The sequence below is a fragment of the Protopterus annectens genome, chromosome 1.part0 (assembly GCF_019279795.1).
Source record: "Protopterus annectens isolate FY-2018-M chromosome 1.part0, PAN1.0, whole genome shotgun sequence".
In the NCBI taxonomy this organism is placed as follows: domain Eukaryota; kingdom Metazoa; phylum Chordata; order Ceratodontiformes; family Protopteridae; genus Protopterus; species Protopterus annectens.
The window spans coordinates 1,682,405,150-1,682,426,933 of NC_056725.1; the positions used below are offsets into that span (position 1 = coordinate 1,682,405,150).

The 21,784-nt window shown below is 44.5% G+C and overlaps 1 protein-coding gene across 1 annotated transcript in view; it reads left to right on the top strand.

Annotated features, from left to right (window-relative positions):
• The window catches only part of TNRC6B (trinucleotide repeat containing adaptor 6B), a 2,803,754-nt gene that overhangs the window by 1,166,660 nt on the left and 1,615,310 nt on the right, over positions 1–21,784 (top strand). The window contains exon 9 of the mRNA XM_044074422.1: positions 14,831–15,001. Coding sequence (XP_043930357.1) covers positions 14,831–15,001 — 171 coding nt within the window. The remainder of the gene's footprint in view (positions 1–14,830; positions 15,002–21,784) is intronic.

The following is a 21,784-nucleotide window of genomic DNA, read 5'->3' on the forward strand; positions in this document are numbered from 1 at the left end:
TGACTCTAATGTAGGTGAAACAAATATTCCAGCATCAGAGGGAGTGTATGGTTAAGGCAGAGCATTAATGCTCCTCCTTCACAAGGCCTACCTCTTCATTCCATATGTTTGCACCTGCCATCTTTTTCTTGTGGCACTAAACTACCTTATGCATGTGTAGTGCTTTCTAAGAGATGGTACAGATAAGTTATAAGTGCTCCAGAAGAGTTACCTGCGGACTTCAAAAAAGAAAAACTTGAAGCAAAGGTTTCAACTACTACAAGTATTTGAAGCCTTATGTGTTGTGTGTCATATAATCTCACAGAAGGGGCTATCAAGGCAGCAGGAGCTGGAGTATCCATTCATTGTCGCTCTGGTGCATTTGGAACAGTTTGCCAGGTTTAGTAAGATAACATTTTTGGACTGTTCCATCAAGGTCTCTTGTGTTTGGTCTAGAAGAAAATGAACATCTGAGTGGAGCAGTCCCTGACTGCTGTGTATCACCTTCCTCAGCTTTTGTTCTGCAGAATGTAGAGGAGTCAGTGTCAGATCTAATTCTGTCATGGCCTGCTCCACTAAATAGGAGGATGCTTAGGAGCAGGCAGTCACCATGCTCCTCCAGCAGGATTGTGGTCCAGATGCTCAGGTCCATAGCTATCACTAGGAGGTCTTAGTCAGTTTTAGGCTGGGTCACAGTCGATCTTGTGTGACTGCCTCCCACAGCAGGCATTTCTGGAGGGGATTTCTCTTTTTACGACATATTGCAGAGAAAAATATACATGGGTTTGAGCATCAGGAAGATAATTGCCAAAAGATAATCTATCCCTCCTCCTCATTCCACCTCACATCCCATCGTTAGCCTTACCCTGTGTCTTGGCTTGTCAGAAGGTGCTAGCAAAACGTGATGTGCTAAAGCTCCTCCACAAAAGAGTCATTCGGGTGGCCCCACCTGTCCAAAAAGACTAAAGTATCACTCCAGTTTCAGCTTTGTACCCAAGAAAATTAAGAACCTTAGATCCATTCTCGATCTCTGTTGCATAAATGTGTTTGCACCCAGACATTCCTTTTGTATGGCTTTGGTGCAGTCTATCCTTCTGTGCCTACCTAAAGGAGATTGGTGTTGCTCTTTTGTTCTCCAAAGTGCCCATCTCAAGATCACCAGGTAGTTGAGGTTTCTCCACTTTTGGACTCCTCTGTTTTGCTCACTTACGCCCCTTGGTGTTCACCAAATGCATACCAATAGGAGCAACTCATCTCAGAATGCTTGGGTGCAGATGTTTGCCTTCCCTGTGCATAACTATTTTTTCTGCCAAAGAACAGGCAGCCCTACCATAACCAAGTGGATGTTCTTCGTGTTTCACTGTTGCAGTCATCACATTTGGGTTATCTGCCTGCAGGTAGCCCTCAGCCGGCCTGAATACCAGAGTCTTGGATCCCTGCATCAGATGTTATCTAACCCGACTACCAATATTCTGAAAAAACATAAGGATAAAGACAGAGACAGACCGCATAGGTCCAAAACTGCCGACGATGCTTCCATTAAGCTAATCGCCAGTCCGCTGGTACTCAGTGAGGGGCTTTCGCAGCCCCTGATACCCGCTACTTCAGATTCGCAGGCCTCTACTGAGACCCATTAGGAGTCCGGTATGCTGCGAGATGCTTCTTCGACTATGGAACCTGCGGATGTCTCTACCTTGGATGGGTCCAGAGCCACTGTGCAGGCACCGGCTTCTGAGGGTGTATTCAGGTCTACAGACTTGCATTTTAAACCAACGCCATCTTCTTCATCCAGGCCTAAAACTCGCACCACGCCTAGAAAACCGACGTCCAAACAGCATGCTCAGGCCCATATGCCTAAAAACAAATGCTTAAAATGGCTGAAGACCTTATTACCTTAATTAGGGGAAGCCAGCCTTCCCCCTCCAAGAGACCTAGAACTGATTTTCCTTCTGATCAGGATTCTGATATTTGTTTGATGTTCATCGTGCATACAGCTGCAGTCATTACAGATGGGTTATCCTGCCGTCAGGCGGGTCCTCGGTCGGCCGAATTCCAAAGTCAAGGTCCGGCGTCGGTTGTCATCGCTTCTTCCCTGACGTCAGTGCGGCAGGGGTATAAAAGAGGCAGCCGACTCCATTTTCCCCAGTCTTTCTTGCCGCGCGGTGCCCGAAGCAGAAGCAGTTCGCAAGTGCTGGTCGGCCAGCTCCTGAGATTTACGAAAGTATTTCAGCCAAAGTCTTCTTTAAAGCTAAGTACCCCATTGGGGAAACTTTTCTTGCCTCAGACCGATGTCAGACAAAGTTAATAATTGCATTTCTTGTGGGAAGCAAATACCGCATAAGGATTTTCACTCTTTCTGTATACCTAGCTTAGGGCCAGACCACGACGTCTCGGCCTGCCGTTTTTGTGCTAGGTTCAACAAGCGCACTATTAAGCGCCGGGCGGAGTTCGCCCTTCATTATTTTGGCCAAAAATTTAATTATCATGTCGTCGGATACTCCAACACCAGTTTTAAGCAAAAGACGCAAAGACAAGGACCGACTTCCGAGGTCTGCACCGAGTACTGAGACCACGCTTAGGCCGACTACCGGTTCTCTGGTTTTCAGCGAGGCGCCTACGCAGCCCCTGACTACTGATGAAACTATTTTACCGGTGACTTCAGTACCCGAGGTCGCAGGCTCCTCGATCTCCATTCCCACTGCAGATACCGACGCCACTCTTGGTGGGGAAACTGAAAATTTAGTGAGGCCTGCCATTTCTGAAGGCGTCTTCAGGCCTTCCACCTTCTCTATTAAATCCTTCACTAAATCTAAAGCTGCCATGAAAACTAAAAAACAGGGTCCTCAGACCTCCTCTCAAGGCCCCATGCCTAAAAAGCAGATGCTTAAAATGGCTGAGGATTTGATAACTCTCATCAGGGGTTCTCAACCCCCCTCTGACAAAAGACCCAGATTGGAGGAAGACTACCCTTCCTCAGACCAGGCTTCTATTACCTCAGACCATTCTGAGGACCAGGATTATGCCTATTCCCCTTTTGAAGACTCTGATGCTGAGGAGTCTATTCCCTCGGTCTCCCCCCCCCTGAGGACTACTCTTTTGGGGAAACCCTGCATACTTTGAGGGAACACTTCCACTGGGAAGGCCAAGATTACTCAGATTCCAAGAAAAGGCTCAGGGAATTTCTACTGCTCCCCCAGTATAGGCCCCTGGCTATCCCTCCTGTTTTAGATATTTTGGATGATGTGTACGCAGAAGCTAGTCTTAATCCAGATTCTTTACCTCCAGCCCCTGTTAAACCAGACAGGTATTACCGGGTTCCTGATTCTCACCAGTTCCTTTATAAAAGCCATACTGCTGACCCAGAAACAATTTCACAGGGTCCCAAGGGAATAAAGGCCTCTACTGCTAAAAACCCTTTACCTTCAGAGAGAGATTCCAGAGCATTAGAAAGGTGGGGGAAAATGGTGTATACATCTGCCACTTTAACCATGAGGGCATTAAACTGTCAATTTCATATGTTAAAGTACCAACAGTTTTTGTTATCTCAGCTGAAAAGCAAAATGACACAAACAGAACAACCAGATTTGAAAGAGTTGCAGGATTTGTTGCATGGAGCAGAGCAAGTGGGTAAACATACCTTGCAGTGCGGTTTTGATGCTTTAGAGGCCTCATGTAGAGCTGCTGTCACGGGGTCTGTTATACGTAGACATGCTTGGCTCAAAGAGCAAACCTTACCAGATCATGTCAAAGCAAAGTTATTAGATGCACCACTTCAAAAAGATGTATTGTTTGGTGTTAAAGCTGAGGAGGTACTAAAGAAAATGGAGGAAAAAGCGAAATCTATGCAAACTTTGAAAGATTTCTTGCAGGTACAGCCTCCACGCTTCAGCAGAAACTGGCCTTCAAAAAACTGGTCCTTTCCAGCCACGGACAGACCTCAAAGGGGCAGATACAGACGCCCAAGGGGTAGAGGACAACCTCAAGGATCTTACAGAGCTAGACAGTAGCAAGCACCAACCCCAAGAGGTGGAGAAGATAGATCACAGTCATTTAGAAAACAGACACAATGACTTCCCCCTATGCCTGCCAAACAAAGCTTTAATGGCAGCACCTTTGGGCGGAAAACTGGCATTATTCTCAAAAAACTGGCACATTGTTACAAAAGACAAATGGATTCTGGACATTATAGACAGAGGCTACTAGTTCCACTTTCACACCCTTCCAAAAATGAGAGGCTTGCCAAACCTGCCACAAAATCAAAGGGCAGAGGCACAAAGACAAATTTCTGCTCTCATGGATATGAAAGCGATTCAAGAGGTACCTGCAAAAGAACAAGGTCAAGGTTTTTATTCCAGACTATTCCTGGTACCAAGGAAAGACAAAGATTGGAGACCCATCTTAGACCTATCCATCCTAAACACATATCTACAGGTGCCAAAATTCAAGATGCTCACATTACAGCAGCTTCTTCCCATGCTGGGCAAGGAGTCTTGGCTGGTAACATTGGACCTCAAGGAGGCATATCTGCATGTCCCTATCAGACAAGATTGCAGAAGATACCTCAGATTTCTTGCAGGTTCAACCCATTACCAATTCTCTGCATTGCCCTTTGGCTTATCTACTGCGCCCAGAGTGTTTACGAAATGCCTGGCATCAGTAATTGCCTTCTGCAGACAACAACGAATACAAATCTACCCATATCTGGACGACTGCCTGATCCAAGCGGACAGCAAGGACATTCTATTGCAGCATCTGGCGTTTGTAATAAAACTGTTAAACTACCTGGGATACACAGTGAACAAAAAGAAATCAAAACTAATACCTTCACAACAGATAATTTTCCTGGGTGCCAGCTTAAATACAACCACCCAGATGGCCTACCTCACGCCAGACAAACAAGGGCAACTGTCTCAATATTTCAACAAAATGGCAACTTTCACCAGACTAACTGCAAGGAAAGTCCTGCAGGTTCTGGGATTCATGGCATCTTGCATCCTACTAATACCATGTGCAAAGCTGCATATGAGGAAACTACAATGGTACCTAAAAAACCTATGGTCTCAACACAGCCACAGCTTGGAAACAATTATACCACTCATTCCATACCTTCAAAAGGAATTTTTGTGGTGGGCTCAAGCATGCCAAAGAAACACAGGTCTCCCTTTCTGTGTACCTCTAGCAACTCAAATCATCACAACGGACGCCTCGGACTACGCCTGGGGAGCACACATGGCAGATCAGTGCATTCAGGGAAAATGGTCCCAAAAAGAGAAGCACCTACACATCAACCAAAAGGAGATGCTAGCCGTGCAAAATGCTCTTATGACCTTCAAAGACCTACTGCATCCAGGCCAGCTATTGATAAGGACAGACAACACCACAGTCATGTGGTACATAAACAAACAGGGGGGAACTCATTCATACCCACTGTGCAGGCAAGCCATGACCCTATGGAACACAGCACTGGAATTGCAAATTCAACTACAGGCACAATTCCTGCCAGGGAAGGAAAACACACTGGCAGATGACTTAAGCAGAAATATGACAGACCCACACGAATGGAAGTTGCATCCTCAAGTCTTCTCAAAGATAACTCGGGCATGGGGACAGCCAGACATAGATCTATTTGCTACCCACAGAAATTACCAGTTGGAAAAATTTTGTTCAAGGACCTATCATCCACAGGTCTGGAAAGTGGACGCACTCTCTTTCAATTGGACAACATTGACAGTCTATGCCTTCCCGCCTCTTCCTCTACTGACCAAAGTTCTATTAAAAGCCAGAGCAGAGAGGCCACAAATGATTCTCATTGCTCGAGACTGGCTATGACAACACTGGTATCCTCTCCTAAAGAGCCTGACACACTCCCCACCATGGATCCTACCTCTAGTCCCTCTTCTGTTGTCCCAGCACAACTACAAAACCCTTCACAGCCAGCTCAAAACCCTAAATCTAGCTGCATGGAGAAAACCTTAATTTTCCAACAGACTCTCCTCTCCAAGGAGGTGCAGGATGTCATCTTGGAGGCCAGAGGACCCTCTACTAGAAAAGCCTACTCAGCCAAATGGAAAAGATTTTGTTCCTGGAATCAAGAAATGGGCCAGAACCCTTGGGTAATAAATATACCTCAAATTTTACAGTACCTAGCTGAAATGTTAAACAGTGGCCTTTCCTTCTCCTCCATCAAGATCCACGCTTCAGCCATTTCTGCACAATACAATACAGATCCTCCTTTATTCTCACATCCTCTATTAAGGCAGTTCCTCGGAGGGGCAAAAAATGTAAACCCCCCACGAAAAAATACCAGTCCCAACTTGGGATCTCAACTTCGTATTGCAAAAGCTGACCCTGCCTCCCTTTGAGCCGGCTTCTTCAACAGAGCTACAATACTTGTCATGGAAAACAGCCTTCCTTCTGGTTATTACCTCAGCACGCAGGGTTTCGGAACTACAGGCCCTCATGGCTGTGCAACCATTCATCATTTTCCATCAGGACAGAGTTTCCTTACGATCCCAACCCTACCTTCATGCCAAAGTAGCTTTGAATCAGACTATTCATTTGCCTACCTTTTATCCAAATCCACAGAACAAAGGGGAGAGACTACTACATTCCTTGGACATTCACAGACAACTTCGTTATTACTTGGACAGAACAAAGCCATTCAGGAAATCTGAGCAGCTCTTTGTGTCCTATGCTACAGGTGCTCAAGGAAAGGCTATTTCCAAACAGACGATTTCAAAATGGATAGCCCACTGCATACGCTTTTGTTATTCATTTCATGGAAAATCTGTGCCTGTATACATCATATCCCACTCCACCAGAGCTACAGCTACCTCTGCAGCTTTCCTCAGGGGGGTCCCTACCAAGGACATTTTGGAATCGGCTACTTGGAGTTCAGTGCACACTTTCTCCAAGCACTACCACCTTCCACTATACTCAAAATCTAGAGCGGGCTTTGCCACAGCAGTCCTGCAGGGCATTCTCGCCCCTCCTAGTTCCACTTACTGCCTGCCACCCTTACTTAGCTTTGGGATTCTACCCATCTGTAATGACTGCAGCTGTATGCACGATGAACATAGTACAGTTTTGTACCTACCATAAATGTAGATGTTCGAGTGCTCATACAGCTGCAGTCCAGGTTACCCTCCCTCCATCCCCTCTTAGGAGAGGCCTTATGACAAACACCTTTATCATACAACCTATTTGGAGTATTCTTTTATGGTGTATTTGCTTGCAACTACTGTTTTTGATTTATCTACATTGCATGTTTGCATAATATTATGTTTTGCCTTCCTTCTGGGGGCACCTGACATCTGGGGCAAGAAAAACTGAAGAAAATGGCGTCGGCTGCCTCTTTTATACCCCTGCCGCACTGACGTCCGGGAAGAAGCGACGACAACCAACGCCAGACCTAGACTTTGGAATTCGGCCGACCGAGGACCTGCCTGATGGCAGGATAACCCATCTGTAATGACTGCAGCTGTATGAGCACTCGAACATCTACATTTATGGTAGGCACAAAACTGTACTTTCTGATTACCCCTTATCTACCTATGAGGATTCTGATGCAGAGGATTCCATTCCCTCTGCTTCCCCTCCAGAAGATTTTTCTTTTGGTGAAACCTTGCACACTCTTAGGGAGCATTTCCACTGGGAAAGCCAGGATTACTCTGACTTCAGAAAGAGGCTTAGGGAATTCTTACTCCTCCCTCAACACAGGCGTTTAGCTATCCCTCCTGTTCTGGACATTGTAGATGTTGCTTTCTTGGAATCTAGCCTGTCCCCAGACACTAACTCCAGCTCCCAGAAAACCTGACCGGTATTAGAGTACCTGACTCTCACAAGTTCCTCTATAAGAATACTACTGCGGATCCAGAGACCATTTCCCAAAGACCAAAGGGCATTAAGGCTACTGCTGCCAAAAATCCTACCCCTTCTGATAGAGATTCTAGAGCCTTAGTCAGATGGGGTAAGAAGGTATACACTTCTGCTGCTTTGGCCATTAGGGTTTTAAATTGCCAGTTTCATATGTTGAAGTACCAGCAGCATATTATGGGGCTACTTAAACAGAAAATGATGTTGATTCCTGACTGTGCTTAATACAAAGAATTACAGGATTTAATGCATTCTGCAGAACAAGTTGGTAAACATACTTTGCAGTGTAGTTTTGACTCTAAAAGCATCTTGCAGGGCTGCTGTCACTGGGTCTCTACTTAGAAGGCATGCTTGGCTCAAGGAGCAAAACTTGCCAGATCATGTTAAAGCTAATGGAAGCTCCCTTAAACCAAGACTGCCTCTTTTGCAACAAAGCAGAAGTCGTCCTCAAAAAGATGGAGGAAAAAGCAAAATCTATGCAAACTGTTAAAGATTTCCTGCAAGTACAGCCTCCCAGATTTAGTAGGCATTGGCCTTCAAAGAATTGGTCCTTTCCATTCTCTTCCAAGCCTTCTCAGTCCAAACCCAGGAACAGCAGACCCACGTAGGTTACAGTCTCAGGCTACGCACAGGCCTAAGCAGTGGGGGGCTCAGACTTCCAAAGCAGGGAGAAGTAAGACCCCCCCCCCCTTTTACGGAAAAATGGCACAATGACTTAACCTTAACCCTTCCAAGTCCTGCTCAACTGCCTGCTGCCTTAGGAGGAAAGCTCGCTCTGCATGCAAAAAACTGTGAACTCATTACCCAGGACAAATGGGTTTTGAATATAGTTTCCCAAGGATACAGATTCCATTTCCACACCCTACCAACCCTAAATGGTTGGCCAGACCTACCCCCAAATCAGTGGGCAAGAGGCTCAACAGCAGGTTCTCTCTCTTCTAAGTATCAGGGCTATTCAGCCTGTCCCAGCAGAAGAAAGGGGACAAGGTTTTTATTTAAGACTTTTCCTGGTGCCCAGAAAAGGCTGCTCCTGGCATCCTATCCTGGACCTCTGTATTCTAAACACCTTTTTGGTAATCCCAAAATTAAAATGCTAACACTTCAACAGCTGCTTCCTGTGCTAGGCAAAGATGTCTGGTTGGCAACCTTAGACTTGAAGCTTACCTGCACATTCCAAGAAGGTAATCTTGCAGGAAATACCTACGCTTCAGAGCAGGCTCCATGCACTATCAGTTCTCTGCACTTCCCTTTGGCTTATCTACTGCGCCCAGGGTATTCACAAAGTGTCTAGCTCCAGCCATTGCATTTTGCGGCAGGGAAATATTCCGATATACCCATACTTGTATGATTGTCCGAGTCAGGCAGAAAGCTAGGACTTTCTATTAAAACATCTGGGATTTGTAAAGAAACTTCTAACCTCTCTGGGTACACCACAAACGAAAATAAGTGTCACCTAGTACCCTGCCAACAGATTGTATTCCTGGGAGCAAGCTTGAACACAACTTCCCAGATGGCTTTCCTCACTCCAGAGAAACAAGTTTATTTGACAACGTACTTCAAACTACTGGCCACAAAGACCCAGCTATCTGCAAGGAAAATTCTGCAAGCCCTGGGGTTCATGGACTCTTGCATTCTACTAATTCCATATGCAAGACTGCATACGAGGAAACTACAATGGTTTCTAAAAAGCCTATGGTGTCAACATTCTCAGGACCTGGAGTCAATGAATTCCTATCATTCCTTGTATAAAGACAGTGTTCCTTTGGTGGGCAGAGGCCTACTACCACAACAAGAGACTCCCTTTCACTCTACCCCCTGCCACCCAAACTCTAACAGACGCATCAGACTATGTATGGGGGGCTCACTTGGCAGGGCGGTGCATTCAGGGCAAATGGAGCTTGAGACAGATGCACCTGCATATCAACCAAAAAGAAATGTTAGCTGTACAGAATTCCCTGACAGCCTTCAAAGACAACATTCTTCCAGAACAGTTATTGGTAAAGACAGACAACACCACAGTTATGTGGTGCTAAACAAGCAGGGGGAACCCACTCATACCCTCTCTGCAGACTAGCCATGGCTCTGTGGAACACAGCCTTGAGCTACGAAGTGCACCTACAAACTCCATTCTTGCCAGGCAAGCTAAATTCACTGGCAGATGACCTAAGCAGAAATCTCATGGACCCACATGAATGGAAATTGGAACCAAAAATATTCAACCTCTTGAGGAACAAATGGGAACTCCAGAGATAGATCTGTTTGCCTCTCCTCAGAACTACCAATTGGACAAATTCTGCACAAGGACTTCCCACAGTCAAGCTTGGAAAGTGGATGCCCTGTCCTTTACCTGGGAAAGCCTCTCGGTTAATGCCTTTCCCCCTCTGCCTTTCCTCTCGAAGGTTTTGCTAAAGATCAAACAGGACAAGCCAAAGACAGTACTGATTGCACCAGACTGGTCATGCCAGCACTGGTACCCCCTCTTGCGCAGTATGACACTGCTGGAACCATGGCACCTACCTCAGACACCTTCCCTGCTGTCCCAGCAGGCGGGCCAGATTCAGCTTCAAATCTTGAACCTTGCAGCCTGGTTAATTCCTTGAGCTCTCCAATAGCATCCCTCAGTAATCAGGTGCTAGATGTCATTCTGGAGGCAAGGAGGCCTAGTACTAGAAAATCCTGTGCTGAAAAGTGGAAAAGATACTGTTCCTGGAGCCAGACTCAGGGGATGGGCACAGCGGTGCCCAGTTTACCTCATATTCTTCAGTACTTAGGAGAAATGCTCCACAAGGGCCTATCCTTTTTGTCAATTAAAATTCATGCCTCTGCCATTTCAGCACATTATAATACTGAATCACCCCTCTTTTCTCATCCTCTGCTAAAGTAATTCCTCAGAGGGGCCAAAAATTTAAGATCTCCAGGAGAGCCCTAAGTCCAACCTGGGATCTTAACTTTGTATTGGAAAAGCTCACTCTCCTTCCATTTGAACCAGCTACAACTGCAGAGTTGAAATTCCTTTCTTGGAAAACAGCCTTCCTTCTAGCCATCACTTTCGCAAGAAGAGTGTTTGAATTACAGGCCCTCATGGCAGTGTTGCCCTTCATTATCTTCCATGCAGACAGGGTTTCCCTCAGGACCAATCCTTCCTTCCTTTATGGCCAAGGTGGTGTCTAGTGTGGCCCTAAATCAGTCCATTCATTTGCCTACTTTTTTCCCTAATCCACAAAACAAAGGAGAACGAATACTGCACTCTTTGGACATGCACAGACAACTTAGATTTCATTTGGACAGGACTTAGCCTCTCAAAATCTGAACAGCTGCTAGTTGGCTTTGCTGAAGGGTCAGAGGGGACCATTTCTAAATGGATAGCCCATTGCATTCATTTTTGCTACAAGCACCATGGAAAACCTACCCCACAGGGTATAAGATCACACTCCACCAGGGCTGTGTCTACCTCTACAGCCTTTCTCAGAGAAGTCCCTACCAGGGACATCCTAGAAGCTGCTACCTGGTGCTGTGTACATACCTTCACCAAGCATTACCACATGCTTATTTTTTCTAAATCCAGAGCTGGTTTTGCCACTGCAGTCTTGCAGGGCTTAATAGCTGGCCCTAATGCTCTCTAACTTCCTCCTCCTTTTCTTAGCTTTGGAAATCAACCCAAATGTGATGACTGCAACAGTGAAACACGAAGAACAAAGTACAGTTGTGTACACTTAACATAAATGTAGATGTTCGAGTGTATTCACTGTTGCAGTCCTGGTCACCCTCCCTCCAGCCCCCCTGACTTCTCTTGGCTCTACCTTTCCTTCTTGTTTGGTGTATTTAAGCTTTCTGGTATATTTGCCTTTTGATGGAGATGTACCATAACATGTAATTGCTTCCCTTTGTGGGGGCACCTGACATCTGGGGCAAGAAAAACTGATGTAATGGGGTTGGCTGCATGTTTTATACCCCTGATGACCTGACATCATGGAAGAAGAGAGAGCATCCGACGCAGGGATCCAAGACTCTGGTATTCAGGCCGGCTGAGGACTTCCTGCAGGCAGATAACCCAAATGTGATGACTACAACAGTGAATACACTCGAACATCTACATTTATGGTAAGTGTACACAACTGTACTTTTCTGTTATCAAGGCCTCCCAAACTATTTTGGCAGAATCCTGCCTCAAGTTCTGTGGTTGATGGTAATGGTAGTTTACTTGGTCCCTCATGTCAGATTTAACATAAATGTTGTTCATCAGTCTCCGTACACTGATTGTCTTCTCCACCTTGTTTTAATCTTCAGGGCATATCATACTTATCTTGAGTGGGGTCTTGGTTTAGCAGACATTTTGTTAGGAAATAGTTTTCATTTTTAGACTCCTCAGGTGCTAGTGATCATCTGCACATCTGTCTTGGCGGGAAGGCATCATTACAGTGAGAAGGTAGTCTTGAGGGGTCTGAATGTTTCAGGAGTTTAACTTGTTTATCTCGGAAGATGAGAGCTATGCCTTCCTAGCCTTTCAGGAATCTAACCCAAAATGAGTTCTCTCTCTTCAGTTACACAACGCCTTGGTGGTCTGTTTATATCATCAGAGAGAGGACAACTTGCTTATCCTCTGTGCTATGAAGGTCTGGCTGTGGGGACATCCAGTCTGGTGGTAATGCTTTTTTGGGGCTGGCAGATTAGCTAGTGGATAGGTTAAACTACTGCCTTTTTATACCTCATGAGTGATCACTAACTCCAGCAATGGCCAAGAATATCTTCCTCCATTGGTATTTCCCAATGGTGTGATCTGCTTGCCTCTCCAACAAGCATTAAATGTTCCAGTTTGTCTTTGATTCTATCTCTGAAGTTTGGGTTAAGGATGTTCTGTGTCTCACCCATGGCCATGTGGTCTCTGTTGCACTTTTTTCTCATTTTCTCTTGTTGATTTTATTCAGAAAATTAGGCTAAACAAGATCAAGGGTATTATAATTACTACTTTTGTCCATAATAGGCTTGGGTTTCCCCTTTTTTGTTTCAACGCACCATTTTAAAGACTGTGTTTTTTGGGTCACTTCTGAAGCTGGCATCTTGGCTGCTCCAGTACTGATGATAGCCAAATGAGATTTTTCATATAGTGATCTCTGTCATTACATTTACACAAAGATCATCTACTCTGAAAGCATGCCTAGAGACGTGGATTCTCTTTCTCTATGTGCCACTGGCAAGTCTGGCATGTAGAATAGAGGAATAAGGCTAAGAGCTGTTAATGAGCTGCTTCCTGTGGTACAGGATTTGATTCACTCAGACTTCATTAACTTGCTGTGTGACTTTGAGCAAGTTGCTTAGCCAGCCATTGGGGAAATTGGGCTAGATCCTCAATGGTCTCTTGTTCTGCCTGTTTAGTAACTAACTTTGAACCAATAAGGATTCAGGCCTCTTCTGTGCTATTTTTTTCACAAGATTTGACTTAATATGTTCAATTCCAGCTTGGGTACTCTTTTGTTAGGGTCCAAAGTAAAGAGAAAATTGCACTTCCTTTGTAACTTTGGACATTTGCAAGGCCTGTTAGCAAGGAACTCTTCACTTAGAATCTGAATCTTCTGTACTTCAAGCTGCAGCCTCAGCTGACTTGAAATTGTTAATGTAGGGGATCCTCCTCATGGTAGCCATTATGTTTGTCAAGGGATTTTTTGAGCTTTAGGCTCTTTGACAAGTCACTGTATGTGGTTATTCACTGATATCTTGTGACTTTTGGGATTAACCCATCCTGTATGCTAAAAGTTTATACAGAAGCTAATATGAACCAGTCTCTGTGTACATTTATTCTTCCCAGAGTTATTCTAAGCAGTGTAAATGCCTTCATTATATGGATGTCTAGAGACAGCTTAGAGCTTGCATAGACCAGAAATGATCGGGAAAGATTGTCAGAGCTCTGTGGACTTTGCCAGATCCTGTTTGGGTAAGGGAATGACCAAGCCTACCCTTTACAAATGTTTTTTAACTGCGTTGTGTTTTTATGGTGATCATAAAATAAGTCTATCTGTAACCAATGAGAGCTCGCTGTTCTACGTCCAAGGCCTTTTTCTGTAAAGTCAGTCTAGATAACTTTGTGGTAGTAGCCTAGTCTTCCCTGAACCCACTTGCAAAGCACTGCAAACTGGATATCTTCTTCAGATCAAGATTTTCTTTTAGGATTGCTGTGGTCTGGGATATGCTACCATAAAAAGAGACTCTCAATAGTGATTGCATCTTAACTTCCAGAAGCTTGTTTTGCCCGTGCCATCTCATCTACAGACCCCCAACTTCCTCTTGTAGGCTAGAGATGGGGGAACCTGGTTCAATTCTTTTCCAGCCCCTGGTCCAACTTTTGGCATCTCCCAGATCCTCTGTTACTGCTGTAGTCCTTTATGCAGGGCTTTGGGTCATACTAAATGTTTTTTTTTCCCACATATTCCTTTGACCTGAAACTTTCTAGTTATTTGAGGAGGAGTAGCTGATACTTTCAGTTAATTTGTTTTTTTACTGTCGACAACCTTGCATTTAACAGATTTGCCCTTGTGTATTTTATCAAATTACTTATACGTTGCTTTGGAGGTTGTGTGTTGACTGTACTCTGTTTATCTACGATTTGTCTTGCTCATTATTGTTTTGCTTTTACTTTGTATTTACATTATTGTCCCATTTTGTGCAGTGCTTTTCTGTGCTACTGACACATCCTAACATCCAAAGCAGTTAAGCACACATTTTGGTAAAACATTTGAAATTTAAATGGTAACTGAATTGCTCACATGACCATCATCCTTGTTATCTAGATGGAAGGCACAATGTATATAAACTATTTGTGCTTAATGCCATAGAAAAGTACTACTGTTAGTAATGTTTTATGATGTTTCAGCTAATTAAAATTTACTAATTACTCTTTTCATTTTTTTTTTCTTTTTTTCTGTCTTTGCTTTTGTTGCTTGACTAATGCAACTCTTTCTCTGGCTAATTCGCCCTTCATCAGTTGACCTTGCCTTTCTCCAATCAAGATGGGTGCCTTGGGGATGAGGCCCCCTGCTCTCCTTTCTCCCCTACCCCCAGCTACAAACTGTCTCCCTCTGGTTCCACACTACCCAATGCCAGCCTTGGAGCAATCGGCTCGGGGCTCAGCCCCCAAAACTTCAGTGCTAGACAAGTAAGGCACTTTCCTTCCTTAGCTAATTCTTGTTTCAGACTTGCACTGCGTGATCACCCTCTCTGAGGTTGTGGATTATTAACAATCTGATTTGCTTCTGCTGATAGTTTCAGTTCATATTATCTTGTCTTTAGGTTTAAATGGTCTTCATTTTGTTTACATTATTTATTTATACACAAATTAATATCCTGTAAAAGCAAGCATGCATTTTAAATATGTATTACTGACCATGACTTCATAACCTGTGGGCTGCACTTTTAAAATGCTTTGGTAAACTGAAATCATTGTAGGTAAATGCACTGGCTACATTGAAGGCTAATTTTATACGTGCAGATCAAAAAATAATAATTTGTCAGTGTGCAGACTTAGAGGCATGGTGGCAGTCGTGTAGCACCAGTTAACAGGATCATTTGAACTCCACTTGCCAGAGGGTCATCTGAGAGTGTACTACTCATAACTTGAGATATGTTAATTATTGGTGGTCATACTGCAGCTGAGTCACTGATAAAGTTTGGGAGGCAGGCAATCTAGGATAAAGGCATGATGAAACAGATGTTGGTTCTGGCATGCACTCACTTTACCTATTTTCATTGCATTTTCATGGTAAAAGGGGATGGGATGCAGTTTTAATTGGGAGCTGGTTGGACTCCCTACACTCTGAGGTCCTTCTCTACAAATACCATTGCGAGTTCACCAGAATACTAGCTAACATCATTCTAAAAAGCACGCCTGACTGGGTCTCAAATTCTCCATCCTAGTACTATAGATAATGCATTTCTAGATGTTGGATATAATCATACACAAAGTAAGGGCTTGCACATCATAGGGCAGTTGATGCGGCGTTGTTCTATCTCGCCGTTCATTCTTACTGATGTGTTCGGAAGTGATCGGCCAACTACAAAGCTCGAGGTCTTCAATCAGCTCGAGGCCAACTCCCTATCCCATGATGCACCTTGTGTTACCTCAGATCTAGTTTGCCACTGCATAGATCAGAGGATACTTCACAGCTCAGGCCAGTAGAATTTTTTTGATTACTACTTTCTTTTATAGGGTTTAAATTTGTAGTTTTATAAGTTTCCTTTCCATTTAGGAATACTTCACCCTTTTGCAGAACTATTTCTGCTATCTTTGAGGTTTAGTTTAGATGCTTTTGTGGCTGTTGTTTTATTAGGCCTTTATTATCTCCCTTTCCCTTCATATCCTTGTGTGCTTACATAGGTGTTTTTAAAAGTTTAGAATTTAAAGAAAAATTAGCATTTAAAATATTTAGATTAGTATAGTAAGTTGAGTAGATTGTTTCTAGTGTGTGCGTGTGTATATTATTTGGACTTATAGAGCCCATTTCATTTAGAGGGCTAGTTTAATTTTTGGAAGTCTGCGTTTAGGACAGTTGTTTATCAGAAACTGCTGTATAGTGTTGACCCTTTTTTCTAACTGGGCAAATTATTTCTTATTACTAACTTCTTTTTAGTGATAGATATTCTAGTTTTATCTGGGCCGTTTGTTTCTCCGTGTAGGCCTTACATTTGTTGGTTGTCTGTCATATGCTATGGCTGATCAAGAAAAACAACCCAAATCTGGGTTCAAGAAATGCCCTAAGTGTGGGCAAAAACTGTGGTGACTGACTGTCACGTTATTTGTGTTTATTGCTTGGGTGCTTTGCACCTACAGGAGAACTGCTCCATCTGCATTTCTTTCAGTAGCCGTGTTCTACAGGAAAGGAAGAAAATATTGATTGATAGGGGATTACTGAAATCCTCTTTTCAGGAATCTTTGGACAAAGACGATAAAGATAAAACATCAAAATCTTTTAAATCTACCAAGTCTTCAAATTCGGTATCCACGGAGCCGAGACATTCTGTTCCAAAATCAGTGAAAAATTAACGACGCCGGCTCCACAGACCTCGGAACCAAGTGTAGTAGCTTTTCAGAGCCGGTCACCAGTCCTGGAACTGGTCTCTGCGGTCTTGAAATCACCAATTCTGCGATCAGTGGCGTCATTGATCCCCTCATCTCGGTCCTCGAGAAGTCTATCAGATTTGTGGTGCAGAAGTTGTTACAGACACTGGCACTTACTAAATTATCGGGTCTGACCCAAGCGGTTTCGGAACTGACAGCTGTACCTCCTTCTACTTCTGTTCCTCCTCCAAGCCAACTTGGACCTTCGGAGCCGGAGGCGTTGGAACTGATCGTGGAACCTTCAGAGCAGACGTCTGATGTTCTTCGTGTTTCACTGTTGCAGTCATCACATTTGGGTTATCTGCTTGCAGTAGCCCTCAGCCGGCCTGATTAACAAAGTCTTGGGTCCTGCGTCAGTTGCTGTCCCTTCTTCTGTGACGTCAGGTCGTCAGGGGGTGTAAAACATGCAGCCGACACCATTACATCAGTCTTTCTTGCCCTGCAGTGCCCGAAGCAGTTTGCAAGTGCCGGTCAGCCGACTCCTGAAATTTTCGTTTTCGAGTTTCAGAATAGAAGTCTTCAACTAAAAGCTAAGTACCCCATTGGGGAAACTTTTTCTTGCTCTAAACTGATGTCAGTAAAAGTAAATAATTGCATTACTTGTGGAAAGCAAATACCTCATAAAGATTTTCATTCGTACTGTATTCCTTGCCTAGGCCCTGACCACGACGTACCTCGCTGTCGGTTTTGTGCCTTATTTAAACCACAAACTATCCGTCATTGGTATACTTCTAAATATTTTGGTGCTTGGTTCAATTATCCCGATATGTCTTCAGTAAGCCATCCGACTTAAGACATACCGAAAAAACGCAAAGACAGAGACAGGCCACCTAGGTCCAAAACTGCAGATGACGCTTCTCCTAAGCCAGTCGCCAGTTCGCCGGTACTCAGTGAGGTGCTTTCGCAGCCCCTGATACCCCCTACTTCAGATTCTCAGGCCTCTACTGAGACCCATTCTGAGTCTGGTATGCCGTGAGATGCTTCAACTGTGAAACCTGCAGATGTCTCTACCTTGGATGGGTCCGGAGCCACTGTGCAGGCACCGGCTTCGGAGGGTGTATTCAGGCCTACTGACTTGCATATTAAACAGGCGCTGTCTTCTTCTTCAAGGCCTAAAACTCGAACCATGCCTAGAAAACTGATGCCCAGACTGCAAGGCCAGGTCTCTATGCCTAAAAAACAAATAAGAATGGCTGAAGACCTTATTGCTTTAATCAGGGGAAGCCAACCTTCCCCTTCTAAGAGACCTAGGACTGAGTTTGCTTATGATACTTCTGACCAGGATTCTGAATTTTCTGTTTTCCTCTGATGACCAGGATTTACCCTTATCTGCCTGTGTGGATTCTGATGCTGAGGACTATTTTCCCTCTACCTTGCATGCCCTCAGGCAGTATTTTCGTTGGAAAAGTCAGGATTTTTCTGATTCTAAAAAGAGGCTTAGGGATTTCTTACACCTGCCCCAGCGCAGGCCTTTAGCCATACCTCCTGTACTAGACATGGTTGATGATGCCTTTTCGGAATCTAGCTTGGCCCCTGACTCTAACTTCTGCTCCCAGAAAACCTGATAGATATTACAGGTCCCTGACTCTCATAAGTTCCTTTTTAAAAATCCTACTACGGATCCTGAGACCATTTCACAGGGACCCTAGGGCATTAAAGCTAATACCGCCAAAAATCCTACCCCCTCTGATAGAGACTCTAGGGTGCTGGATAGATGGGGGGGGGGGTAAGAAGTTATACACTTCTGCAGCTTTGGCCATTAGGGCTTAAACTGCCAATTTCATATGTTAAAGTATCAGCAGCATATTATTGGATTGCTTAAACAGAAAATTATGTTGATTCCAGATTGTGCTGAAAATAAGGATTTACAGGATTTACTGCATTCTGCTGAACAAGTTCGAAAACATACTTTGCAATGTGGTTTTGATTCACTAGAGGCATCTTGCAGGGCTGCTGTAACTGGGTCTGTACTTAGAAGGCATGCTTGGCTTAAGGAGCAATCCTTGCCAGATCATGTTAAAGTGAAATTACTGGATGCTCCCTTAAACCAGGACCGCCTGTTTGACAACAAGGCAGAAGAAGTTCTTGAAAAGAAGGTACAACCTTCAAGGGTTTAGTAGGCTTTGGCCTTCCAAGAATTGGTCCTTTCCTGCTTCTTCCAGACCTTCTCAGTCCAAACCCAGATCCAGCAGAGCTCTCAGGCTTCAGTCCCAGGGTATGCACAGGACTAAGCAGTAGGGGGCCTCCACTTCCAAATCTGGGGGTAGTAAAACTCCCCCTTATGGTAAACGGTCTCAATGACTTCTTTTTAAAACTGCCAAGCACTTCTCAACTGACTTCCCCTTTGGGGGGAAAGATTGCTCTTCATGCAAAGAACTTGGGAACTCATTACCCAGGACAAATGGGTTTTAAATGTAGTGTCCCAGGAATATAGATTTCACTTCCACACGTTACCAACACCACGCGGGTGGCCAGATCTACCTGTCTACTCTAAACACATTTTTGGTGATACCAAAATTCAAGATGCTGACTCTTAATCAGTTACTCCCTATCCCAATCAAAGACGCCTGGTTGGCAACACTAGATTTAAAGGAAGCATACCTGCACATCCCAGTCAGGGAATCTTGCAGAAGATACCTACGCTTCAAAGCAGGCTACACGCACTATCCGTTCAGTGCACTGCCCTTTGGCTTATCTACTGCGCCCAGGTTATTCACAAAGTGCCTAGTTCCAGTCATTGCATTTTGCAGGCAAAGAAATATTCAAATATACCCATACCTGGACGATTGTCTAATTCAGGCAGAAAGCCAGGACATACTTTTAAATCATCTGGCCTTTGTACAAAGGGTGCTAACTTGTCTGGGGTACACCATAAATGAAAAGAAATCACACCTGGTACCCTGTCAATAAATTATATTTCTGGGAGCAAGCTTGAATTCAGCTTCCCAGATGGCTTTCCTTACGCCATAGAAACAAATTCATTTGACAACCTACTTCAAACAAGTGGCCACAAGAACCCTGCTATCTGCAAGGCAAATACTACAAGCCTTGGGGTTCATGGCCTCCTGCATTCTTCTAATTCCATTTGCAAGACTGCATATGAGGAAACTATAATGGTATCTAAAAAGCCTATGCTGTCAACATTCTCAGGATCTAGAAGCAATGATTCGTATCATACCTTGCCTATGCCTAGAGTTCCTTTGGTGGGCAGAGGCCTGCCACCATAACAAGGGATTACCATTCACACTAGCCCCTGCCACCCAAATCCTAACAACAGACACAGACTATGCATGGGGGGCTCACCTGGCAGGGAAGTGCATTCAGGGCAAATGGAACCCAAGTCAAATGCACCTACATGTCAATCAAAAAGAAATGTTAGCTGTACAGAATGCTCTGACAGCCTTCAAGGGCCACATTCTTCCAGGACAGTTAATGGTAAAGACGGACAACACCACTGTTATTTGATATATAAACAAGCATGGGGGTACACATTCCTACCCCCTCTGCAGACTAGCCGTAGCATTCTAGAACACAGCCCTGAGCTACCAAGTGCATCTACAAGCTCAATTTCTGCCAGGAAAACTAAATACACTGGCAGACGAACTAAGCAGAAACTTCATGAACCCACACGAGTGGAAACTGGAACCAAGGATTTTCAACACGTTGACAAGCAAATGGGGGAGCCCAGATATAGACCTGATGTTCATCGTGTTACCCTGCTGCAGTCATCACACTTGGGTTATCCTGTCGTCAGGCGGTCCCGCAGTCGGCCGGAATTCCAAAGTCTTGGTCCGGCATCGGTTGCTGTCTCTTCTTCCCTGACGTCAGTGCGCCAGGGATATATATATAATGCATCCGACGCCATTTTCTCCAGTCTTTCTTGCCGCGCGGTGCCCGAAGCAGAAGCAGTTCGCAAGTGCCGGTTGGCCAACTCCTGAGATTTTCGAAGTCGAATTTCAGATCCGAAGTCTTCAATAAAGCTAAGTACCCCGTTGGGTAAAAAGACTGCACTTCAGTCTCCAGTTCAAGGCCCCATGCCTAAGAAACAGATGCTCAAAATGGCTGAAGATTTGATCTCTTTAATCAGGGGTTCCCAACCCCCACCCGACAAAAGGCCTAGACAAGAGGAAGATTATGCCTCCTCTGAACAAGTGTCTATTTCCTCAGGCTCCTCTGAGGACCAAGATTACTCCTTCTCCCCTTATGAAGATTCTGATGCTGAGGATTCTATTCCCTCAGCTTCTCCTCCTGAAGACTACTCCTTTGGGGAAACTTTACACACTATGAGGGAACATTTTCACTGGGAAGGTCAGGACTACTCTGACTCAAAGAAAAGACTCAGAGAGTTTCTTTTACTCCCCCAGCATAGACCACTTGCCATCCCCCCAGTTTTAGACATTGTGGATGATGTTTACTTAGAATCCAGTTTGAACCCAGATTCTCTGCCTCCAGCTCCAGCCAAACCTGACAGATACTATAGAGTACCTGATTCCCACAAATTCCTTTATAAAAGCCCTGTTGCTGATCCAGAGACTATCTCCCAGGGTCCCAAAGGGGCTAAGGCTTCTATGGCAAAAAATCCTGTACCCTCTGAAAGGGATTCCAGAGCACTAGACAGGTGGGGGAAAAAGGTTTACACCTCAGCCACTCTAGCTATGAGGGCACTAAATTGCCAATTTCACATGCTAAAATATCAGCAATTTCTAATGTCTCGGTTAAAACAAAAAATGAGCACACTCCCTCAACAGTCTGAATTGAAAGAAATGCAGGATCTGTTGCATGCAACTGAACAGGTGGGCAAACATACTTTACAATGTGGGTTTG